The sequence below is a fragment of the Pituophis catenifer genome, unplaced genomic scaffold (assembly GCF_029215685.1).
Source record: "Pituophis catenifer annectens isolate HBS135680 unplaced genomic scaffold, rPitCat1.0.hap2 SCAF_14, whole genome shotgun sequence".
Classification (NCBI taxonomy): Eukaryota; Metazoa; Chordata; class Lepidosauria; order Squamata; family Colubridae; genus Pituophis; species Pituophis catenifer.
In genome coordinates, this window is record NW_027256894.1 from 27,329 (window position 1) to 49,097 (window position 21,769).

At 44.7% G+C, this 21,769-nt stretch overlaps 2 protein-coding genes across 9 annotated transcripts in view; both read left to right on the top strand.

Annotated features, from left to right (window-relative positions):
• The first annotated feature begins 747 nt into the window (after positions 1 to 747).
• HDDC3 (HD domain containing 3) lies at positions 748 to 1,479 on the top strand. The gene is made up of 3 exons (XM_070953855.1): positions 748 to 904; positions 982 to 1,037; positions 1,108 to 1,479. The coding sequence occupies exons 1-3, from the start codon at positions 790 to 792 to the stop codon at positions 1,477 to 1,479; spliced, it is 543 nt and encodes a 180-aa protein (XP_070809956.1). The 5' UTR covers positions 748 to 789.
• A 15-nt stretch (positions 1,480 to 1,494) lies between these two features.
• Positions 1,495 to 21,769, top strand: part of VPS33B (VPS33B late endosome and lysosome associated) — a 30,333-nt gene continuing 10,058 nt past the window's right edge. The window contains exons 1-7 of one of the 8 annotated variants that reach the window (XR_011601047.1): positions 1,495 to 1,639; positions 1,712 to 1,792; positions 2,404 to 2,465; positions 2,539 to 2,588; positions 2,664 to 2,731; positions 3,274 to 3,319; positions 3,525 to 3,619. Coding sequence is in view for 7 of the 8 variants with exons in the window: in XM_070953850.1 (XP_070809951.1) it covers positions 1,553 to 1,639; positions 1,712 to 1,792; positions 2,404 to 2,465; positions 2,539 to 2,588; positions 2,664 to 2,731; positions 3,274 to 3,319; positions 3,525 to 3,619 (489 nt within the window). In the remaining variant the exon portion in view is untranslated. Of the gene's footprint in view, positions 1,640 to 1,711; positions 1,793 to 2,403; positions 2,466 to 2,538; positions 2,589 to 2,663; positions 2,732 to 3,273; positions 3,320 to 3,524; positions 3,620 to 21,769 lie in introns of those variants that run through there. The other 7 variants (XM_070953850.1, XM_070953847.1, XM_070953849.1 and 4 more) reach the window with 7 other exon arrangements.

Consider the following 21,769-nt stretch of genomic DNA (forward strand, 5'->3'; position numbering starts at 1 on the left):
CTTATAACCATCTGATCATTTAAGTCATATCACTTTTTGCGACCTGACAACAAAGTCAATGGGGAAGCCAGATTTACTTAACAACTGTGGCAAGAAATGTCATAAAATGGGGCAAAAGTCACTTAACAACTACCTTGCTTAGCAACAGAAATTTTGGGGCTAAATGGTCATAAATTGAGAACTACCTGTATGAATTTGTGTCCCAAGGTAACAGGAATTGTAACGGCAACACCTGGAGAAGACCAAACCGCATCTTTTTCTCCTTGTAAACCAGGGCTTTCACACTCTCTTTCACCGGCTTGGGCAGTTTGGTTATGGTGCTGGCTTAGAAACCAGCAGACTTTGAATTCTAGGCACAGAGCTGCTTCGGCGGGGAAAGGGACAATAATTATTACCCCGCGTCTTCTATATACCTCAGCGTGGCTAATTTACCTAATCCTATTTTCCACCACCCTGAGAGGCAACTGGCCAATAGCGCGATGCAGCCGAAATAAAGAGGGCGAAGGCGATCCTGCGTCGCTCCTCTCTCTTCCGAGGGCGGCCTTCATTCCTCCGCGGCCCCGGACAGAAACGGCACGGAGCGAGGCAGGCGCCGTTTCCGGCGAGGCTTCGCCTACGGCTGGAAGCTTTCGCGGGCCTCGGGGAGACGCCGCGGGCGAGGCGGTACACGCCCCCGAAGGCCCCTGGGAGCCCATGACGACGGAGATCGGCGTCCCCGCGCCAGGTGGAGTCGGTTGGGGGCCCCGATGCCCGGATTTCCGGTCTCCTCCGCCAGGACCGAGCCCGGCCATGAGCGGCAGCGAGGCAGCGCGGTTGCTGGACGCCGTCGATTTCGCGGCCCGCAAGCACTCGGCGCAGCGGCGCAAGGACCCGGAGCGGACGCCCTACATCAACCACCCCATCGGTGAGGCGGGGCGCGAGGCGGGCGCGAGGCGGGCGGCGCGGGTGGGGCTAACTCTGCCCCTCCGCTCTCCCCCGCAGGCGTGGCGCAGATCCTGGCGCAGGAGGCCGGCGTGACCGACGTCGCGGTGCTGCAGGTGAGCCGGCCGGCGGCGGCGAGGGGGGGGGGGAGCTCCCGGCGGACGCTTAGCCTCCCTCGTCCCGCAGGCCGCGCTGCTGCACGACACAGTGGAGGACACGGACGCCACCTTCGCGGAGATCGAGCAGCGCTTCGGGTCGGAGGTGCGGCGCCTGGTGGAGGAGCTGACCGATGACAAGGCGCTGCCCCGGACCGAGCGGAAGCGGCTGCAGGTGGAGCGCGCGGCGGGGCTGAGCGCGGGCGCGCGGCTGGTGGCGCTGGCCGACAAGCTGCACAACCTGCGCGACCTGGACCGGCGCGCGCCCGAGGACTGGTCTGAGCAGCGCGTGCGCGAGTACTTCGCCTGGGCCGCGCGCGTGGCCGACGCCCTCCGCGGGAGCTGCCCGGCGTTGGAGGAGCCCCTGTGGCGCCTGCTGGCTGCCAGGGGCGTCGCGCGCTAGCCCGGAAGCGTCGCGGCGGAAGTTCCGGAGCCGCGGACCGCCCGCTTCCGGGAGGGGTTCGGGCGCCACCGCCATGGCCTCCCGGGGCCCCCCCGACCTGCCGGACTTCGGCCTGCTGAAGCGTCTGGCGCGGGACCAGCTGGTCTACCTCCTCGAGCAGGTGGGTGCGGGCGCGGGCGCGGGCGGGGGCGGGACGCGAGGGGCGGCCCTGACCCGATTCTCGGTTCCGCAGCTGCCCGGCAAGAAGGACCTCTTCCTGGAGGCCGACCTCATGAGCCCGCTGGACCGCATCGCCAACGTCTCCATCCTGAAGGTGGGTCCGCGAGGGGCCTGCCCCTCCGATTACCCATCATATTTATTTATTTATTTATTTTATTTTATTTTATTTATATGCCGCCCTTCTCCGGAGACTCAGGGCGGCTTACAATGTGCTAAGCAATAGCCTTCATCCTTTTTGTATATTTATACAAAGTCGGCTTATTGCCCCCACAAACTGGGTCCTCAATTTACCTACCTTAGAAAGGATGGAAGGCTGAGTCAACCTTGAGCCTGGCGAGATTCGAACTAGCAGTAATTGCAGGCAGCTGAATGATAATAACAGGCTATTAGTCTGCTGCGCCACCAGGTTCTCATAGCACCATTGTTTCTGCCTGCCACCTGATTGGCTGGGGGCTATTTGACCCATGCAGCCGAAGGCCAGAGTAAAAGGGTGACTAGGCAGGAACTAAGGGTGAGGATGGAGAGCCAGGAAGGCATTGGCCATGGAGAATGGCCAGGGGAGGAGGAAATCTGGATGTAAATGGGCTTGAGGTGGGTGGCAAAAGAGGTGTAGCCAAGGATCCGTACCTAAACGTCCCATTCTGATCCATGGGGGTACCTCCTTTGTTCCCTCCTGCATTCGATCATGTTCGTCTCTCCACGCAGCAGCATGACGTGCACAAGCTCTACAAGCTGGAGAAGAAACCAGCACACAGCTCCAGTGACCAGTGAGTGGGCTGGGGGGAAGCTGGGAGGCACTCCACCCGTGTCCCCCTGACCGCAGCCTGCCCTTCCCTCCAGGTTATGCTTCCTGCTCCGTCCACGCCTTGCGAGTCTCCGGCTGGTGGCAGGTGAGTGGCAGGGAGTGCCTCCTAGGGGGGTGGAGGGGTCCCATGAAGGCGTGACTGACTCAGTGCTCCTTGCAGAATTGATCAATGCCGACAAAGCAGTAGGTCGGGCACGCAAGTACAAGATCATCTTCAGCCCACAGAAGGTGAGGCTCGCTGATGGTGGTGGGGGCAGATAGCGAAAAGTGTTGGGTAAGCCTGGTGTACCTGTGAAAGGCTTTGCGGGGGGGTGGGGTCACCATGGGCTTGAGCTTTGTAGAGATATTGGTCAGCATGTCAGATCACATTTAAGTACAATAGACTCCTGCTGCCTCCTAGCAGAATCCCCCTTTCCCATTCCAGGGAAAGTTGGGGGCAGAAGTGGTTTCAGTTTCCTGTCCTCAAAACCTCTGGCCCATCAAGTAGGTACTTCGAATTAGAGCATCAACTTTTTGTGAGAAACTTATAACGGATGCGGAATAACAGAAGCATTGCACTATTCCACTTGGAAAAAGTTTTCTTCCCCACCTCTATTCGTTGAGATGGAAAGAGAGGTTTCAACCTGTGCTGGTTGAAGCCTCAACTGGTAAAGGAGGTTTGTGCCATAGAGGGCCCTTGGCCAGGAAAGATTACGAAGCCCTTAAGGTCCTTGAGGCTTCCAAGTATGGCACTTTCATGGTTACCTGAAGTTGGCTGTCTTCTTCTGCAGTTCTACACATGTGAGTTGGTGTTGGAGGAGGAAGGGATCTATGGTGGTAAGTCTCGAGACCTAGGCCCAGTGCATGACAGCTGGATGCGGCTGTTCAGCCCAAAAGTACAGGGAGAAGGGGCTTGGAAATAGATGGGAGGTGATGATTCTGCTGGTCTTTCTTCCTCTAGACTCAAACCTCTGACTATTCACTCAGATTGTGAAAGGCAGATAAGAGAATAGGCTTCCAAACAATATCTCTGACCCTCTAGATGTGACCTGGGATGAGTGGTCCTTCTCCCTCCTCCCTCTGGATAATGATGTCATCAGCATGGAGCTGCCCGAGTTCTTCCGAGATTATTTTCTGGTTAGTATTATATTTGGTAAGGTCATTTATGCTGGCTGTGATGCATGTCTGGTGGTTGCCTGCTATCTCACCAGTATCACCAGTATCTTTGGGGAGGGGGGTCTGGGCCAGTCGCTCTCTCAGTCCAGGAAGAAGGAAGCAAGGGCAAATCACTTTCAAAACCCTACAAGAAAATTACAAAGACTTGTCCAAGGAGTTGCAGGAAATCAACACTACAAAGGCATGTACATGCACACAAATAGCAATAGCACTTAGACTTATATACCACTTCACAGTGCTTTTACAGCAGTGGTGGGTTGCTACCAGTTCTCCCCGGTAGTGGAAATTTTGAGTAGTTCGGAGAACCGGTAAATACCACCTCTGCCAGGCCCCGCCCTCAATCTATTCACTGCCTCCCGACTCCCAGGGCTCACTTGACAAAGAAGAAAAAAAAAAGATACCATCGCTTTAAATTGACAAGCCAAGAAGCAGCTGCTGGAAGGAAGGGGGTTTTTTTTTGAAATTTTTTATTTTTATTTTTAAAACAAAAACCATAAAATACATCTTTTTAGAGCAAGAATTTGATCCGGTATAAAGCAAATACAATTACTTAGATTCCCTCAACCAGTTTTGTTCCAAATTTTATCCATTACCTCTTTAAAAAAAAAAAGAAAAAAAAATCTTATTCAAAACATTTAAATTTTAAAACATTCTACTATGTCACCCTAAATTCTAAACAATTATTTCCAAATAGACATCATTCCAAATCTTTGTCATATTAACAATCAATATTTCATATATATTCCTCTTTTCATCGAATCTATGTTATACCTCTTTTAAATGGCAACTAGTATCCATAACCTTGACAAGGAATATTTTATTTATTTATTTATTTTATTGAATTTGTATACCACCCTACTCCCGAAGGACTCAGGGCTGTGAACAGCTATAGAATAAAACATATAAATACAAAATTTAAAATAGACTAAAACAAATTAAAGAGGCGGTGGTGAGGCCTCTCCTCAAGAAGCCTTCCCTGGACCCAGCAATATTGGTAAACTATCATCCGGTCTCCAACCTTCGCTTTGTGGCGAAGGTTGTTGAGAGTGTGGTTGCGCATCAGTTCCCCCAGCACCTGGATGAAACGTCGTACCTGGATCCGTTCCAGTCGGGCTTCAGGCCCGGGTACAGCACGGAAACGGCATTGGTCGCGTTGGTAGATGATCTCTGGAGGGCTCGGGACGGGTTGCTCCTCTGTCCTAGTCCTGTTAGATCTCTCAGCGGCTTTTGATACCCTCGACCATGGTATCATGCTGCACCGGTTGGAAGAGTTAGGGGTGGGAGGCACTGTGTTGCAGTGGTTCTCCTCCTTTCTCTCTGACCGGTCGCAGTCTGTGTTGTCAGGGGGGCAGAGGTCGACCCCGAGGCCCCTCATATGCGGGGTGCCGCAAGGGTCGGTCCTCTCGCCCCTCCTGTTCAACATTTATGTGAAGCCGCTGGGCGAGATCATCCGTGGTTTTGGGGTGAAGTACCACCAGTACGCTGATGACACCCAGCTGTACATCTCCACCCCAATGATGTCCTTGAAGTGATGTCCCGGTGCCTGTAGGCCGTGCGGATCTGGATGGGGAGAAACAGGCTCAGGCTCAACCCATCCAAGACCAAATGGCTGTGGTTTCCGACGTCCCGATATAGTCAGTTGACGCCATCGCTGACTATTGGGGGCGAATCGCTGGCCCCCACGGAGAGGGTTCGCAACTTGGGCGTCCTCCTGGATTCACGGCTGTCTTTAGAAGAGCACTTGACGGCCGTGACCGGGAGGATTTTTCATCAGGTTCGCCTGATCCGCCAGTTGCGTCCCTTTCTGGATCGGGACTCGTTACGCACAGTCACTCATGCCCTCGTCACCTCCCGCCTGGACTATTGTAACGCTCTCTACATGGGACTCCCCTTGAGGAGCACCCGGAGGCTCCAACTGGCGCAGAGTGCGGCCGCGTGGGTGGTAATGGGAGAGACATGGCGTTCCCATGTAACACCCCTCCTGCGCGAGCTGCACTGGCTCCCGGTGGTCTTCCAGGTGCGCTTCAAGGTTTTGGTTATCACCTTTAAAGCGCTCCATGGCTCAGGACCTGGGTTCTTGCGGGACCGCCTACTACCACCAATAGCCTCCCACCGGCCGGTACGCTCCCACAGAGAGGGGCTCCTCCGGGTGCCGTCGGCCAAACAATGCCGACTGGCAGCCCCCAGGGGGAGAGCCTTCTCTGTGGGGACACCTACTATCTGGAACGAGCTCCCCCCGGAGATACGGAGGATCCCAGATCTGAGCACCTTCCGCCGCGCCTTAAAGACCTTTTTATTTCACCAGGCGGGCCTGGCCTAATTTTCTCCCTCTTTTATAAAAGATTTTTAAATTTTTAATATTTTTTAGTATTTTATATATTCAAATTTTAAAATTGGTTTTAAATTGATTGGGGTTTTAATTTGTTTGGGCCAAAACTATTTAATTTGATTTTAATTCCACTTTTAAATTTTGTATGTATGTATTTTATTGTTTGGCTGTGCACCGCCCTGAGTCCTTTGGGAGTAGGGCAGTATAGAAATAATAAAATAAAATAATAAAATAATAAAATAAAATAAAATAAAATAAAATAAAATAAAATAAAATAAAATAAAATAAAATAAAATATAAAATAATAATAAAATAATAAAATAATAAAATAATAAAATAATAAAATAAAATAAAATAATAAAATAATAAAATAAAATAAAATAATAAAATAATAAAATAATTTAATATAATATAATATAATATAATATAATTAGTATAATATAATTAATATAGTATAATTAATATAATATAATTAATATAATATAAAATAAAAATAATAAAATAAAATAAAATAAAATAAAATAAAATAATAAATAAATAAATTTGGCTGAACAAATTTAAAACCCCAATAATTTAAAACCAAATTTAAAATTTCCATTTAAAAAGGGGAAAGACTTAGGTCAGGCCGGCTTGATGAAATAGGAAGGTCTTGAGCGCGCAACGGAAGGTACGCAGATCCGAGATCCTCCGTATCTCCGGGGGGGGAGCTCGTTCCAGATAGTAGGTGCCCCCACAGAGAAGGCTCTCCCCCTGGGGGCCGCCAGTCGACATTGTTTGGCCGACGGCACCCGGAGGAACCCCTCTCTATGGGAGCGTACTGGTTGGTGGGAGGCTATTGGTGGTAGCAGGCAGTCCCGTAAATAACCAGGTCCTAAGCCATGGAGCACTCTAAAGGTGATAACCAAAACCTTGAAGCGCATTCGGAAGACCACCGGGAGCCAGTGCAGCTCGCGCAGGAGAGGTGTTACATGGGAGCGCCACATCGCTCCCGTCACCACCCACGCGGCCGCACTCTGCGCCAGTTGGAGCCTCCGAGTGCTCCTCAAGGGGAGCCCCATGTAGAGAGCGTTACAATAGTCCAGACGGGAGGTGAGGGCATGAGTGACCGTGCGTAAGGAGTCCCGATCTAGAAAGGGACGCAACTGGCGAATCAGGCGAACCTGATGAAAAATCCTCCCGGTCACGGCCATCAAATGCTCTTCTAAAGACAGCCGTGAATCCAGGAGGACGCCCAAGTTGCGAGCCCTTTCCGTGGGGGCCAATGATTCTCATAGAGAGGGACTCCTCCGGGTGCCGTCAGCCAAACAGTGTCGACTGGCGGCCCCTAGGGGGAGAGCCTTCTCTGTGGGGGCACCTACCATCTGGAATGAGCTCCCCCCGGAGATACGGAGGATCCCGGATCTGCGCTCCTTCCGCCGTGCTGTGAAGACCTTTTTATTCCATCAAGCGGGCTTGGCCTGATCTCTTCCCTTTTTAAATATGTAAATTTTAATCTGTTTTTAAATTATTGGGGTATTTTAATTTGTCTGGGCCAAAAAGTTTAATTTGATTTTATCGGGTTTTTAAATTTTGTGTATTTATGTATTTTATTGTTGGCTGTTCACCGCCCTGAGTCCTTCGGGAGTAGGGCGGTATACAAATCAAATAAATAAATAAATAAATAAATAAATAAATAAATAAATAAAATAAATTCGCCCCAATAGTCAGCAATGGCACCAGCTGACTATATCGGGACGTCGGAAACCACAGCCACTCAGTCTTGGATGGGTTGAGCCTGAGCCTGTTTCTCCCCATCCAGATCCGTACGGCCTCCAGGCACCGGGACATCACTTCAAGGGCATCGTTGGGGTGGTCTGGGGTGGAGATGTACAGCTGGATGTCGTCAGCGTACTGATGGTACTCCACCCCGAAACCACGGATGATCTCGCCCAGCGGCTTTACATAAATGTTGAACAAAAGGGGCGAGAGGACCGATCCTTGTGGCACCCCACATATAAGGGGCCTCGGGGTCGACCTCTGCCCCCCGTCAACACAGACTGCGACCGGTCGGAGAGAAAAGAGGAGAACCGCCGTAATACGATGCCTCCCGCCCCCAACTCTTCCAACCGATGGTATCAAAAGCCTCTGAGAGATCTTAACAGTACCAGGACAGAGGAGCACCCCCTGTCCCGAGCCCTCTAGAGATCATCCACTAACACGACCAATGCCGTTTCCGTGCTGTACTCAGGCCTGAAGCCCGACTGGAACGGATCTACATACGTTGTTCCATCCAGGTACTGGGGGAGCTGTTGTGCAACCACACTCGACAACCTTCGCCACAAAGCGAAGGTTGGAGACTGGATGATAGTTAGCCAATACTGCCGGGTCCAGGGAAGGCTTCTTGAGGAGAGGTCTCACCACCGCCTCTTTCAAGGCGGCGGGAAAGACACCCTCGCCCAATGAAGCATTTATAATCCCCTGGAGCCAGCCTCGCGTCACCTCCCAGGAAGCCAGCACTAACCAGAGGGGCACGGGTCCAACAAACATGTGGCCGCATTCAGTCTACCCAGAATCCTGTCCACGTCCTCAGGGGTCACAGGATCAAACTCATCCCAGATAACGTTCTCAGGACCTGCCTCCGTCATCCCCACTGGATCTACCCAGTCGGAGTCCAGATCTTCCCGAATCTGAGTGATTTTGTCATACAGATACTGAACAAAATCCTCGGCTCTTCCCTCCAAGGGGTCCTCCCGCACTTCCTGGTGGAGCAGGGAGCGGGTCACCCTAAACAGTGCGGCCGGGCGATTGTCTGATGATGCAATAAGAGCAGCGAAATGGGTACATTTTGCTGCTTTTATCGCCACTAGGTAATTCTTAATATGAGATCTTACCAGTGTCCGGTCAGATTCAGCACGACTGGCCCTCCAACTACTCTCTAGGCGTCTTTTCCGGTGCTTCATCTCCCTTAGCTCCTCGGTGAACCAAGGAGCCAGGTGAGATCGGTGCCGGGTCAGAGGCTGCAAAGGCACGACTCGATCCAGAGCTCCAGCGGCCGCCCTATCCCAGGCGGCCTCTAGGTCTCCAGTCGAGGCATGAGCCAGAACCTCGGGGATTGGCCCAAGCTCCATCTGGAACCTATCAGGTTCCATCAGGCGCCTGGGGCGGTACCATCTTGTCAGTTCCGCCTCCCTGCAGCGGGGTGCAGCGATTCGAAGGTCAAGGCGAAGGAGAGAGTGATCCGACCATGACAAGGGCTCGATGACTATATCCCCTACCTCGAGATCACTCAGCCACTGTCCAGAGACAAAAACCAAGTCCAGCGTGTTTCCCCCCGTGTGTGTAGGGCCATGAATTAACTGGGTTAGGTCCATAGCCGTCATGGAAGCCATGAACTCCCGAGCCACCTCAGACGCCTCACCCAAGGATGGCAGGTTGAAATCCCCCATGACCATAAGTTGAGAAGCTCGGGCAGAGCTGCTGCCACGTGGCAGGGAGCCAGGTACGTGATCAGCAAACCCATCTGAACCCCATGACCCCACTTCACAAGGAGAGGCTCACAGCCAGCCGTCTGAGGGACAGTGGCCTCCCTCGGCCTAAGGCCTTCTCTAATAACAACCGCTACTCCCCCACCCCTCCCCTGTGACCTCGGCTGATGGAATGCGTGGAAGCCTGGTGGGATTTTCCTCCTCTCTTAATTGTTTCTAAATCAATCAACATTTCCATCTAAAATTTGTCACTCCCAAAATACTTTATTTTAAAGTCTAATATTTAACTGATTCATAATTTAAAATAATTATTTCCCAACAGTGTTTCCCGCCACTTCTATCTCTATTTATTTAACTGGTTCACAGTTTGGCTTAACTATTCTCCAGTATTGTCTCCTCCACTCTCTCCTAAGTTTATTTTTGGCTGGTTCTCATCTTAATCAGTTGCTTTCCAGCAATGCTTTCCTCCACTCCTAACCTTACTTATTTGAGCTAGTTCACAGTATAATTTTAACTGCATACCAACGTTATCTCCTTCGATCCTCCTAAATCTATTATGAAACTGGTTCGCAACTCAAATAGTTACTTCCCAGCAATGCTTTCCTCCGCTCCAACCCCTATTTTTAACTGGTTCACAACTGTATTTCAGTTGCTCTCCAGATATATTTTCCTCCACTCCTAACTTTTTATTTTTTGGCTAGTTCACAGTTTTGCTTTAACTGTTACCTAGCGTATGCTTTCCTCCACTCCTAACTCTAATAGCTGGTTCACAGCTTTACTTTAGCTGTTTTCCAGCCCGCACTTTCCTCGACTCCTAACTCTTACTTTTATTTTTAACTGGTTCCCAGTTTTGCCTTAACTGTTCTCCAGTATGATGCTTTCCTCCACTCCTACCTTATTTGCAAGACTAGATCACAGCTTTACTTTCATTGTTGTCCAGAATCATTCTTCCCGCCACTCCTAACTTCATTTGTTTAACTAATTGATAACATTTTATTTTAATTATTGTCCAGCTTTGTGTTTTCCTCCATTTCTACATCTCTTATTCAATTATTTAACTTTAAATTAATTCACAATATATTTATTACTCATATTCATTTTTAAATCCATTCTCCATATCTTTAACTAATTTAAAATAATAAAGTATATCAACAAATATCTTAACTCTTATTCTCTCTTAGGCTTTCTCCCGTGCCATGTTTATTTCCAGTGAATATCAACATTTTAAATTACTGTAAAATCAATTTTCTATAATTATTAAAACTGTAATTAATTCTTCTTAATATCCAGCACCTTAGAGAACATTTTCTTCTAAATTATTAGGTCTGTAAATAGAGCTTAGAAATTCCAGGTTTTAAAAAGGTATTAAAACATCCAAAAATCATAATTTTCAATCATTTATACTCATTTTTTCCTAATCAAATTATTATATATTCATAAAATCAACTTGGGTAAAAATAATAGTGAAAAAAGAGAGAGAATAGTAACAATATTAATAATAGTTAGACTAAAAACAAAAAAAACGAATAAAAGTAGGAAAGAGAATAGAAATATAACAAAAAAAATTGAAAAGAGAATTAGAAAAAATAGAGGGGGGGGAAGGGACAAAAGAAAAAAAAGGAGAGGCTTCCGGTTGCGTCATTCTAAATGGAGGACTAGGAATTGTGTAGCTGCTTATCCTAGTTCTCCCTTTTCTGTGTCTGGCGGTTGTTCCTGCGCCATCGTGAGCCGTGGAGAGGCTTGCGAAGAAGGGGAGGCATCGGGGCATGCGAGGAGGTGGCTTTCCCGCATGCCGGCAGATTTCTTCTCAGGATACCAGCGCAGAAAGAGGGCGGCGTGGGATCGCCCCGAAATCGTGACTATACCAACTGGAGAGGGGAGCCCGCCAGCGTGGTGTAAGAATTCTACTTTACTAAGTTAGCTCAGAGCTGACTGAACCTCCTGCCTAAGAAACATATAAGTTTTGCCATTTACTGGGGGAGCGGCTGAAACGGAGAAACGGCTGTCTTGTAAACTTCTTGCTGCTAGCTGTTATTTCCCCCTCAGAAGCAGTTATTGATCTCCCTTTGAACTTTGATATTATCAAAACTTCATCTTCTCCCTTTTTTTATTTGAATATATTGTCTGTTGCATGAGGAATAATTGACTGATCTTGTTGAAGACGTAGTGAGATTTTTTCTTTTACTTCTCTCTTTGTCACATTATCAGAAGAGGCGAGCTTTTTGCCACATCTTGATTTGATATCTTTTTCTTCTTTCCTCACTGCTGAAGACGGAGACTGCCCTTGGTTGGTCTTGTACTGCCACCTAGTGGTGGATTGGGATATTACAACGAAAGGAAAGGAAAAGAAAGGAAAGGAAAGGAGGCAGGAAAAAGAGATATATATACACTGCCTCATAGTAAACATTGAAAATAGACTAATTTGGATATATCAAGAGCTGATGGATTAACTTATTTGATTTAAAAGACTTGATTGATATATTTATTCAACAAAGAGTAGAGGAACAGTGGTTGTTTTCAGTTATGTCTACATCTTCAACTATTACCACAACAAATAAGAAAATTATCTCTCTGCCTACCGCTGTAACCCCAAATTCGACGTATTTAGCTTCTAGAAGAACATCGGAAGATATGTCGGTGACGGGGAAGACGCCCTCTATGCAGGCTCTTCAAAATATGTTACAAGCTATCCAGGAATCAATGGCTAAAAACCAGGAGTCGACATCTAAGAACTTTGAGGACTTGGGAGCAGATGTGAAAGCGGAAATGAGAGGGGTTAAAGAAGAAATTAAACAGATGCGAAGTGAACTGGGAGATATACGACAGACATTAATACAACAAGAGGAAAAAATGAAGGAGATAGAGAAGAAGACGGAGAAATGCGAAGGACGGATGGACAGTTGGGAGAAGAGACAAATAACCATAAATAGAGACTTAGAAGAAGAAATAATTTTTCTGGAAATGGAGAGATCTTCTTTTTTCCTTAGAATACAGAATGTGGCGGAAGAGAAAGGGGAAAAACTGGATGACATTGTAGGAGAAATAGTTGCAGAAACTTTGGAGGCAGATAGACTCATGATCCAACGGGATATTGATGAGACCTTTAGAGTATTCACTAGCTACGCAAAAAGGAACAATCTTCCTCGGGAAATTCATGTTCGTTTTAATAAGAAAGCTTTGTGTGAAGAATTATATAAACGAACAAGGGATCAAACTATTACATATAAAGGCCAACCGATGATAGTTTTGAAACAAATCCCACGTCGGGTAAGGGAACAGAGACGTAGATATCAATTTTTGACGACTTTCCTGAGGAAAAATGTAATTTCGTATCGTTGGTTATTGCCTGAAGGTTTATTGATGACATGGAGGGATAAGAAGGTGAGGATTCGGAGTCTTCAAGAAGCAAGAGAATTCATGGAACAACAACTTAATTTGTTAGAATTAGATGTTGAAGGAGAAGGGGAAAGTAGAAGTTTGGAGGAATCGCAAGAGGAAGAAGAGGTAGAGGAGAGGAGAGAAGGAAAGACGGGAAAGAAGGGTGGGGGAATACGAAAAGTCGAGGAATTAACAGCACCTCAGAGGGAGACAAGACAAACAGTTAAGAAGGCTATATCAGCGGGAAAGTAAAAACTTAGCTGAGAAAAGGAAATGGGGGAATTAGTGCGTTTGATATCTGTAAATATTAACGGTTTAAATGCTCCTAATAAACGTAGTAGGATTTTGAATAAATTAAGAAAGGCTAAGTATGATATTGTCTGCATGCAGGAGACTCATATAAAAAAAGATCAAAACCATTTGTTAGAATGTCGGGCGTTGGGTAAAACTTATACCTCATTAGCAGATCAAAAAAAAAGAGGGATAGTGGTATATGTACGACATCATTTGAAATCCCAACAGGTTTTTGCTGACCAGGAAGGCCGGGTTCTTATGCTCGAAATAGAAATTGCCCAGTGGAAGTCTTTATTGGTTTGTATTTATGCCCCTAATGACAATCAGAGGACTTTTTATCAAAACTTATATGTTAAATTGGGGGAACTGGAATATGAACATGTCTGTCTAGTGGGGGATTTCAATGCTGTGACGGATAGAATGCAGGATTATGTCCCGGGAAACATACAAGGAAGGTTAAAGGATATTAAGAGAACATTACCAAAAATATGTAATGATTTAAGGGAGGAATTTGGATTACAGGATATATGGAGGTTGAGAAATCCCAATAAAAATCAATATACTTATTTCTCTCCCAGACACCACTCGTGGACCCGAATAGATATGATATGGATGTCTCTTGAGTTGAGGGGGCTGGTCTCGGAAGTGGAAATAGGGCCCAATCAGTGGGCGGATCATAACCCGCTAATGGTAACTTGGAAGATCCCACATTGTAGGAAGAGTAGATGGAGAATGAATATAGGTATCCTGAAAGATGAAGAATTCATGAGTAAATTTAAGAAGGAGTTATATCTTTTTTTCCAGGAAAATAAGAAAGAGGATACTTCAATATACAATACATGGGATACGGCTAAGGCAGTGATGAGGGGATGGTTAATCAAATATATGATTGACAAACGTAGGGCGGGTAAGAAACACCGAGACAACCTCTTGAATAAATTACAACGGGTGGAAGAAAGGATGCAAAATGGATTAACCCAGACAACATTGATAGAGGAAAGGGAGTACTGGCAACACCAGATTAAATTATTAGATCAAGAGGAATTAGCAAATAAACTAAAGTGGACTAAACAAAAATTTTTTGAAAGGGCGAACAAAACAGGAAAATGGTTGGCTTACCGGCTTAGAAAGGAACAGGAACAACGGAGAATAGAAGGGCTGAAAGATGTAATTGGGAATTTCCATTGTACTAAGGAAGGCAAGAGAATGGTAGCTCAGGATTTCTTCACACAGCTTTATCAGAAAGGAGAGGAAAATATCTGTGAAATTCGGAAATATTTGGAAAAGACAGACTTGCCTAAAGTCTCGGAAACAATGAAGGAAATTCTTAATGCGGAATTCACGATGGAGGAAGTAGAAACAGTTATGAAAGCACAGGCGAATGGCAAAACCCCGGGTAGAGATGGCCTTCCAGTTGAATTATACAAAATAGTGTTTGACGTGATAGGAAGACACATGACGGATTTATTCAATGCGGTTATGAAAGAGGCTCAGGTTCCAGTATCTTGGACTGAGGCTTATATTTCTATTATCCCAAAAGAAGGAACTGATCTATCTCTTATTAAGAACTATAGACCAATATCATTACTAAACTCCGATTATAAGATATTTGCGGGGGTTCTTGCAGCTAGGCTTAGCTGCTTCCTTAACCAATTCATTCATTCAGACCAAAACGGCTTCCTTCCTAATAGATATCTACGAGATAATCTTAGAATTATCATGAATACACTAGAATTTTTCGAAAATCGCCCGGATAAACAATTAGCTTTAATTTTTGTTGACGCCCAAAAGGCGTTTGACAGAATCAGTTGGGAATTTATGATTTCTCAATTGGAATATATGGAGTTTGGTGGGAATTTTATTCGGGCAATTCGAGCTATTTACCGGGAGCAGACTGCAAGAGTTCTCATAGATGGAGAGGAGACGGAGAGAATTCAAATTCGTAGAGGTACAAGACAGGGATGTCCCCTTTCCCCATTGCTATTTGTATTAACTTTAGAGCCCCTGCTTAGAGAAGTGAGAGGAAACACGGAAGTAAGAGGAATGAAGATTAGGCAGGAGGAAGTTAAAGTTCAGGCTTATGCAGACGATCTTGTATTTATCTTGGATCAACCACTGGACTCGGGCCTGAAATTATTATGTTTGATTAGAGAGTATGGGAAGGTAGCGGGGTTAAAGATGAATGAAGAAAAAACTAAAATCCTAGTGAAAAATATGACTCAGATGCAAAGGCAACAGCTGGAGCAGTTAATGGGCTTAAGAATAACAAACAAAATTAAGTATCTGGGTATATGGTTGACCGCCAGATGTTCCTCCATAAAGGAGGATAACTATCTTTCTCTTTACAGCCAGATGCTCAGAGACTTAGAAAGATGGAAAAATCTCCAGCTCTCAATTTTGGGAAGGGTGGCAACTATTAAGATGTGCGTGTTACCCAAATGGTTATTTCTATTCCAAACAGCCCCGGTAAGGTTGAATAAAGAGTTTTTTACAAATCTGGATAGGAGTATATCTAAATTTATTTGGCAGGGAAAGAGACCGCGGATTAGACTTAAAATGTTACAAGAACCCAAAAATAGAGGAGGATTTGGACTCCCAAATTGGGAGCTCTATCACCAAGCAGCGAACTTGATTTGGGTGAAAGAATGGATGGTCCTACAAAAGAGACGACTTTTGACATTTGAGGGAGCCGGTCTTCAACATGGCTGGCACTATTTCCTATGGCCAGGAGCATCCAGCCGCCCTAGACACTTTGATGATCACTATTTACGTAGGACGCTTGGGTACACTTGGGAAAAGGTTAGAAGAAGAGTATATTTAAAAGTTCCATGTTGGATTTCGGCGCAGGAAGCTCAGGTTTACCCGACATTGTATAAAGGGGAGAAAACCTTGACGTATGAAGGCTTTTTGGATGTTCAGGGTAATCCGAAGTCACGAGAATTATTAATTCTTCAAGGATATAAGATAGACTGGTGGTCTTATTCTCAAGTGCACTCCAGGTATAAAAAAGATTTACATAGTGAAGGAATCTACTGTAAAAGACAAGAATTGGATAAGATCTTATTAGAAGGAGGGAAAGGGATATTATCTAAATGTTATGCATATTTATTGTCTCTGCAGATAGGACAGGATGTAGTGAAGGATTGTATGATAGCATGGGGGCGAAATTTTGGATATTCCCTTGACTTCCAGCAATGGGAACAGATTTGGTTGAAAAATATGAAATTAACCATGGCCTCCTCATATAAAGAAAACATATATAAAATGGTCTACCGGTGGCATCTCCCCCCGGCGAGATTAGCTAAAATGTTTCCCGGGACATCTGCCTGCTGTTGGAAGTGCGGTTACAGCAATGGAACCTATTTTCACCAATGGTGGACCTGCCCGCAGGCGGTTAAATATTGGAAAAAAATACGGCAATGGATTTTGGAAATTACACAGATTAATTTGGAACTAAGACCTGAGATTTTCCTATTGGGGGCAAAACCTTTGAATATTAAATCAGATATATGGTTCTTGTTGATTCACATTATCACTGCAGCAAGATTAGCGTATGCGCAGGAGTGGAAAAATCAATACTTACCGATAGATTTGAAAATAATATATAAAATTAATGAGTGTGCGGAATCAGATAGATTAACTAGATTGATCAATGGTAAAAAAGATTCAGAATTTTATAACAGTTGGAAAGTATGGTACGATTGGGTCCAGAAAAGGTGGGATAGAATAGATATATGATGATGTATATATATATGGTGGCAAATATGTATGTATAAAGGAATGATTTTATACTTATGGACAATGTAATCATATTATACCATGGTGGCAGGATTGTATATTTTATTTGTGTATTAGTGCATAGAATATATTAATAAAAATTTAAAAAATAAAAAAAAAAAAAAAAAGAAAAAAAGGAAAAGGAAAGAAAAATAAAATAAAATAAAATAAAATAGAATTGAGAGAGAGCCCAGAGAAGAAGGAAGGTATCTCCTTAAATTATTCAAAGATCAAGCTCCCAGACATCATTACATCCATTTAATTCAAACGATGGTATTTTGTTAACTTGTTACTTTATATTCCATTTTTTCCCTTCTCCAATCTATCTGAGTATTTTCCATTTCAATGTCCTCAGAGTTATAAGTTCTATAAAGTTAGTTCTGAATTAACTATTCCATATATGGTATCATCATGTTCTTCTTTTGTTGCCACGCCCTTTTTCTCTTGTTGCCATGCTTAATAAATCAGTTTTCATTGTTCCATTTAGTTTCTTCTTTCTAGTCTTCAATATCCTCCAATACACAGATTATATGTCCAAAGACAAGCCTCTTGAAATTTTTCTCAGGATAATCCACTTTAAGTAACAAGCAACAAAGTTTCTCTTTCAAGTAACAAGCAGTCTGGAATTTACATTTTCATTTTTCAGCTGGCAGCCATCTTTTCCATCTCCGCTTGTCTTTGATCTTTACTTTTAAAAGCATGTTTATTTCCTCTTCTCCTTCCTCTCTCTCAAATATAATCCAGTCTTTAGCCACAAAAAAATAGCCAGAAAAATAAAAAAAGAAAACCAAATTTGTAGTAAAATCATTTTAGCGCTGTCTATCAACAGGTCTTTTCTCCACCATTCATTTGAGTCTTTTTGCCCCGAAGTTTCTCAGCCGCTGTTAAGGCTGGGGCACACTTTTTATAATCCAATATTTACGGGCAGTTCTCGCCTGGGCAGAAGTCAACTCACCCGGCTTTCAAACTTCCTGCTCCGCTCTCCGCTTTTCACTTCTCCTCCTCTCCTCCAGCACGATCTTTGTTCCCGGTTGCCGTCATGTTTGTTCGGGACAGCCGCCATGGCTATTGTTCCACTGCCGCCGGCGTTAAGGGAAAGCCTCCGGTCCCGAGGAACCTGCCCATTCCTCTCGGCCGCCCAAGGGGTCCCTTCTTGTCCCCCTGTCCCTTCAAGACAGGGAAGGTCTGAAGATCTGTCTGCGGCAGCTTGGCAGACGGGGTTTTGGCAGGGCTCCATGGAGCTCGCCATTTCCCCGTCTGTGTCCCCGCGGCGCCAACTGGAAGTTCCCCTGGAAGGAAGTTTTTACTTGCAGAAGCAAAATGACATTCAGCAGTTCATTTCTGGGTCAGCTGAACAACAAACTGGATAGGAGGAGGGATTCTTATATGGTTCTATGTTTTTGGGGTTTGTGCAACATGGGCTTTGTGTTTCTAAAAAGGTTTGGGCGATTTCCATTATGAAATATCCTGTCTTGAATGAGTTTTCTGTCTGCCTGTAAATGTAGCCGAAAGTCCAACTTCCACTTTCTATTATCTCTAAGCACCGGTAGCTGTTTTCTTTTAACAAAGTTTCCTTTATGCAGCTGGCAGGAATGTGGAATGAGGCTCAGGCAGGTTCCTTATTAGCAGCTTGATTTTTCCTTGCTTTTCTTATGAGTAATATTTTATTTGGGGAAATGAAGAGAGGGGAGTTTGATTCCTTCCTAGAGCAGGTTAGTGAAATGAGGAGGAAATGGGGATTTTGAAGTGACCTTCCCCTGGAGTGGGGAGGGAATGGGGATTTTGCAGTATCCTTCCCCTGTCACGCCTGCCATGCCACGCCCACCAAGCCACATCCACAGAACCAGTAGTAAAAAATTTTGAAACCCACCACTGCATCTTAATATGCTAATTCCTGGTATGTGATGTTTTGTATACATACAGAGAAAGAAGCACTCTTGTAATCTTTGACGTTTAGACTTGCTGTCAAACATCAGCCATAATACAATGACTGTTTTGAACAATATGCAGGTTGTATTACATGAATGGCTATTTTATATGTGAAATTATGACTGAAATATTTCTGCACCTATATTGGTTCACACTGTCAGGAAATTTCTCCTTGGTTTTAAGTTGCTTCTCTCTTTGTTCAGTTTCCATCCATTGCTTCTTGTTTTGCCTTCTGGTGCTTTGGAAAATACATTGCCCCCCCTTTTTTCTGGCATCCCCTTAAAAGCCTGTTGCCTAGCACACTTGTGGGCAAAGCATGTGAGCCATTTCCTCCTTTCAGTGGTCCATGAAAGTGCATCTATGTAGATAATAAAGTTGAAAAAAAGTGAACAACATTTTTACAGAACTATAGATACGTTGAGGCTGGGTGTGACAAGGAATGACTGGGAGGGAGGGGCCAGGTGGGGCACCCCTTGACATGAGTGACATTGAGTTGGCCATGCCTACCTAGTCATATGACCAAGCCACGCCCACTATCACATGACCATCAAGCCACTCCCACAAAATAAGCCACACCCACAGAACCGTTAGAAAAAAAAATAGAACGCACCCATGTTTTACAGCCCTCTCTAAGCGGTTTACAGAGTGAGCATATTGCCCCCAACAATCTGGGTCTTCATTTTACCCACCTCGGAAGGATGGAAGGCTGAGTCAACTTGAGCCTGGTAAAATTCAATCTGCCAAATTGCAGGCAGTCAGCAGAGGTAGCCTGCAGTACTGCATTCTAACCACTGTAGACACTGTGGCACCACGGCTCTTACATACAACCTTTGTATGTACATACAACCTTTAGGACTTGAAGATGATCTTTTTAAAAAATCACGTTTTTACATTTATCAGAGCAGCAGCACATACTCTAAAGCAGCGGTTCTCAACCTGGGGGTCGCGACCCCTTTGGGGGTCGAACGGCCATTTCACAGGGGTCGCCAAAGCCCTCTCTCGCCCCCCCCCACGCCTTCACTCACCCTCACCCTCTGCCTCTGTTGGATTGCCCGGTCGCCGTTCGCTTACCCGGCCCACTCCCAATCTATTGCTGCCTCCGGAGTCCCAGCTGATGGCTAGAGGGAAATAAAACTTTAAATTCTTGCCGCGGGGCTTCAAAGAGCTAGCTGCAAAGAGGTAAATTCCTGGAGCAAATTTTTTTCCCCCAGCTATGCTGAAAAGCGAAATTGAAAATAAAGAGGGTCTTTGCTGCAACGTGACAAAATGAGGCAGAGAGATTTCTTTTTCTTTTTCCTCACCAAAAATGGTAGGTGCAAAACTGCAAACAATGGGAAATTTAGGGCAAAAGAGGAGGTTCAAGATTTTAAAACACAAAAGAAAAAAAGCTCTATTTAACTAGGGAATTGTAATAATTGAGATACTATTAATTGTATATTGTGTTGAAAGCAGAAATGGTTAAGTTGTGGTTTGGAGGACTATATGGGGGAAATTATTTGGTTTATTATTATTGGTAAATGTGATTAATTGATTTGTAAGAAATTGGATTGCATGGAAATAATTGGAATATTCATGTTCATATTGATTAATATACAAAAAAGATAGTTATATAACTAATTGATTTATATTAAAATGTTGAATTTGTATTAAACAACTTTTACATAATTACATAATTACATAATTAACCAATGTGAGGATGGATATAAAAATAGATTACAATGCGAAGGGGTATAATACAGAATAGAAGGGGAAAATTGAATTTGATTAAGATTAGAGATGAGGATGAAGGGTAATATTGGTTTTTTAAAAAAATAGATGAATAAATATGGTAAAAGAAATATAGAAATTGTAAATTTAATTGAAATGACTAAACACTGTGTTGGAAGAAATATCCTTTTGGGTTCTGCTCCAAGTGGGGAAAAAGACACTGGAAACATGGAGACTGCTTGGAAAGATGGTTTAATGGTGCACAGGATCACATGGCTTGAGTTCCTGAACAGAAAAGGGGCAGATATAGAAAATCCTCGGGTTTTTATGCTCTCTCTGGCTCTGCATTTCTTGGGGGCCCAAAAGAGTATCCTGATTGGTTGTCAGACTCCCAGGGGATGGGGGTCTTAACTAGACTTGCTGGCTGATGGTCACATGTGCTTCCCAGGTCACGTGTGGTGAGTTTCGGTTGCTAGATAGGGCCCATTGTGTTAGTTTCTGTTGCTATTGTGTTGCAATGTCCTTTGACAAAGGATTGACTTTCTGCCTCTGGCCCATTAACAAAGGGTGGGGGGCAGGAAGGTGGGAGCTGCTTTGTCTGTAAAATATGTTTCTCCATTTCTCATCCAGGGAAATATAATATTCTGCCTTTTTAATATTTCCCAAAATATTTCATTCTTCTAGGAAAGGGGTGGGTGCTAACCTCCTACAACTGTTTAAATTTGTGAACTGGCCAAATACTCTGTTCAAAGAAAATACGTTGTATGTTTGTATGTGTGTTTCTAATTATTGCTATTTATTGCTATTTGTTCTCTTTTATTCTTTAAAGTTTAACAATTCATTCTTTATCTTAATATCTTAATATTTGTTTGGGGTTGACTTTTTTCCCTTTCATCTTTTTTATTGTACAGCAATCTTTCTCCTCAAACCTACCACCTCTCTCTTTTCTTTCCTTCTTACTTTCTCTTCCTCCCCCTCTTCTTCTCCTCCCTACTTCCTCTTCCTTTCTCCTTCTCCTCCTCTCTTCCTCCCTCTCTTACCTCCTACTCTAATTTCCCTTCCCTTCCTTCATCCCTCTCTATTGCTGTATCCTTTTATGCATATGGACTACTCAGAGGGCTGAAAAAGTTATTTTTGACTGGTCCTCGCACTTTTGACCAGTCCTCGAACTTACGACTGTCCTCACAATTTACGTTTTTGCCCTATCTTGTCACCATGGTGAAGAGAAGCAGT

Excerpts from the sequence above, each read along its gene's own strand:
- HDDC3 (XM_070953855.1), top strand. The coding sequence starts at position 790 with ATGAGCGGCAGCGAGGCAGCGCGGTTGCTGGACGCCGTCGATTTCGCG. Across the intron at positions 905-981 it reads CTACATCAACCACCCCATCG|GCGTGGCGCAGATCCTGGCG; the intron begins GTGAGGCGGGGC and ends TCTCCCCCGCAG. Across the intron at positions 1,038-1,107 it reads CCGACGTCGCGGTGCTGCAG|GCCGCGCTGCTGCACGACAC; the intron begins GTGAGCCGGCCG and ends CTCGTCCCGCAG.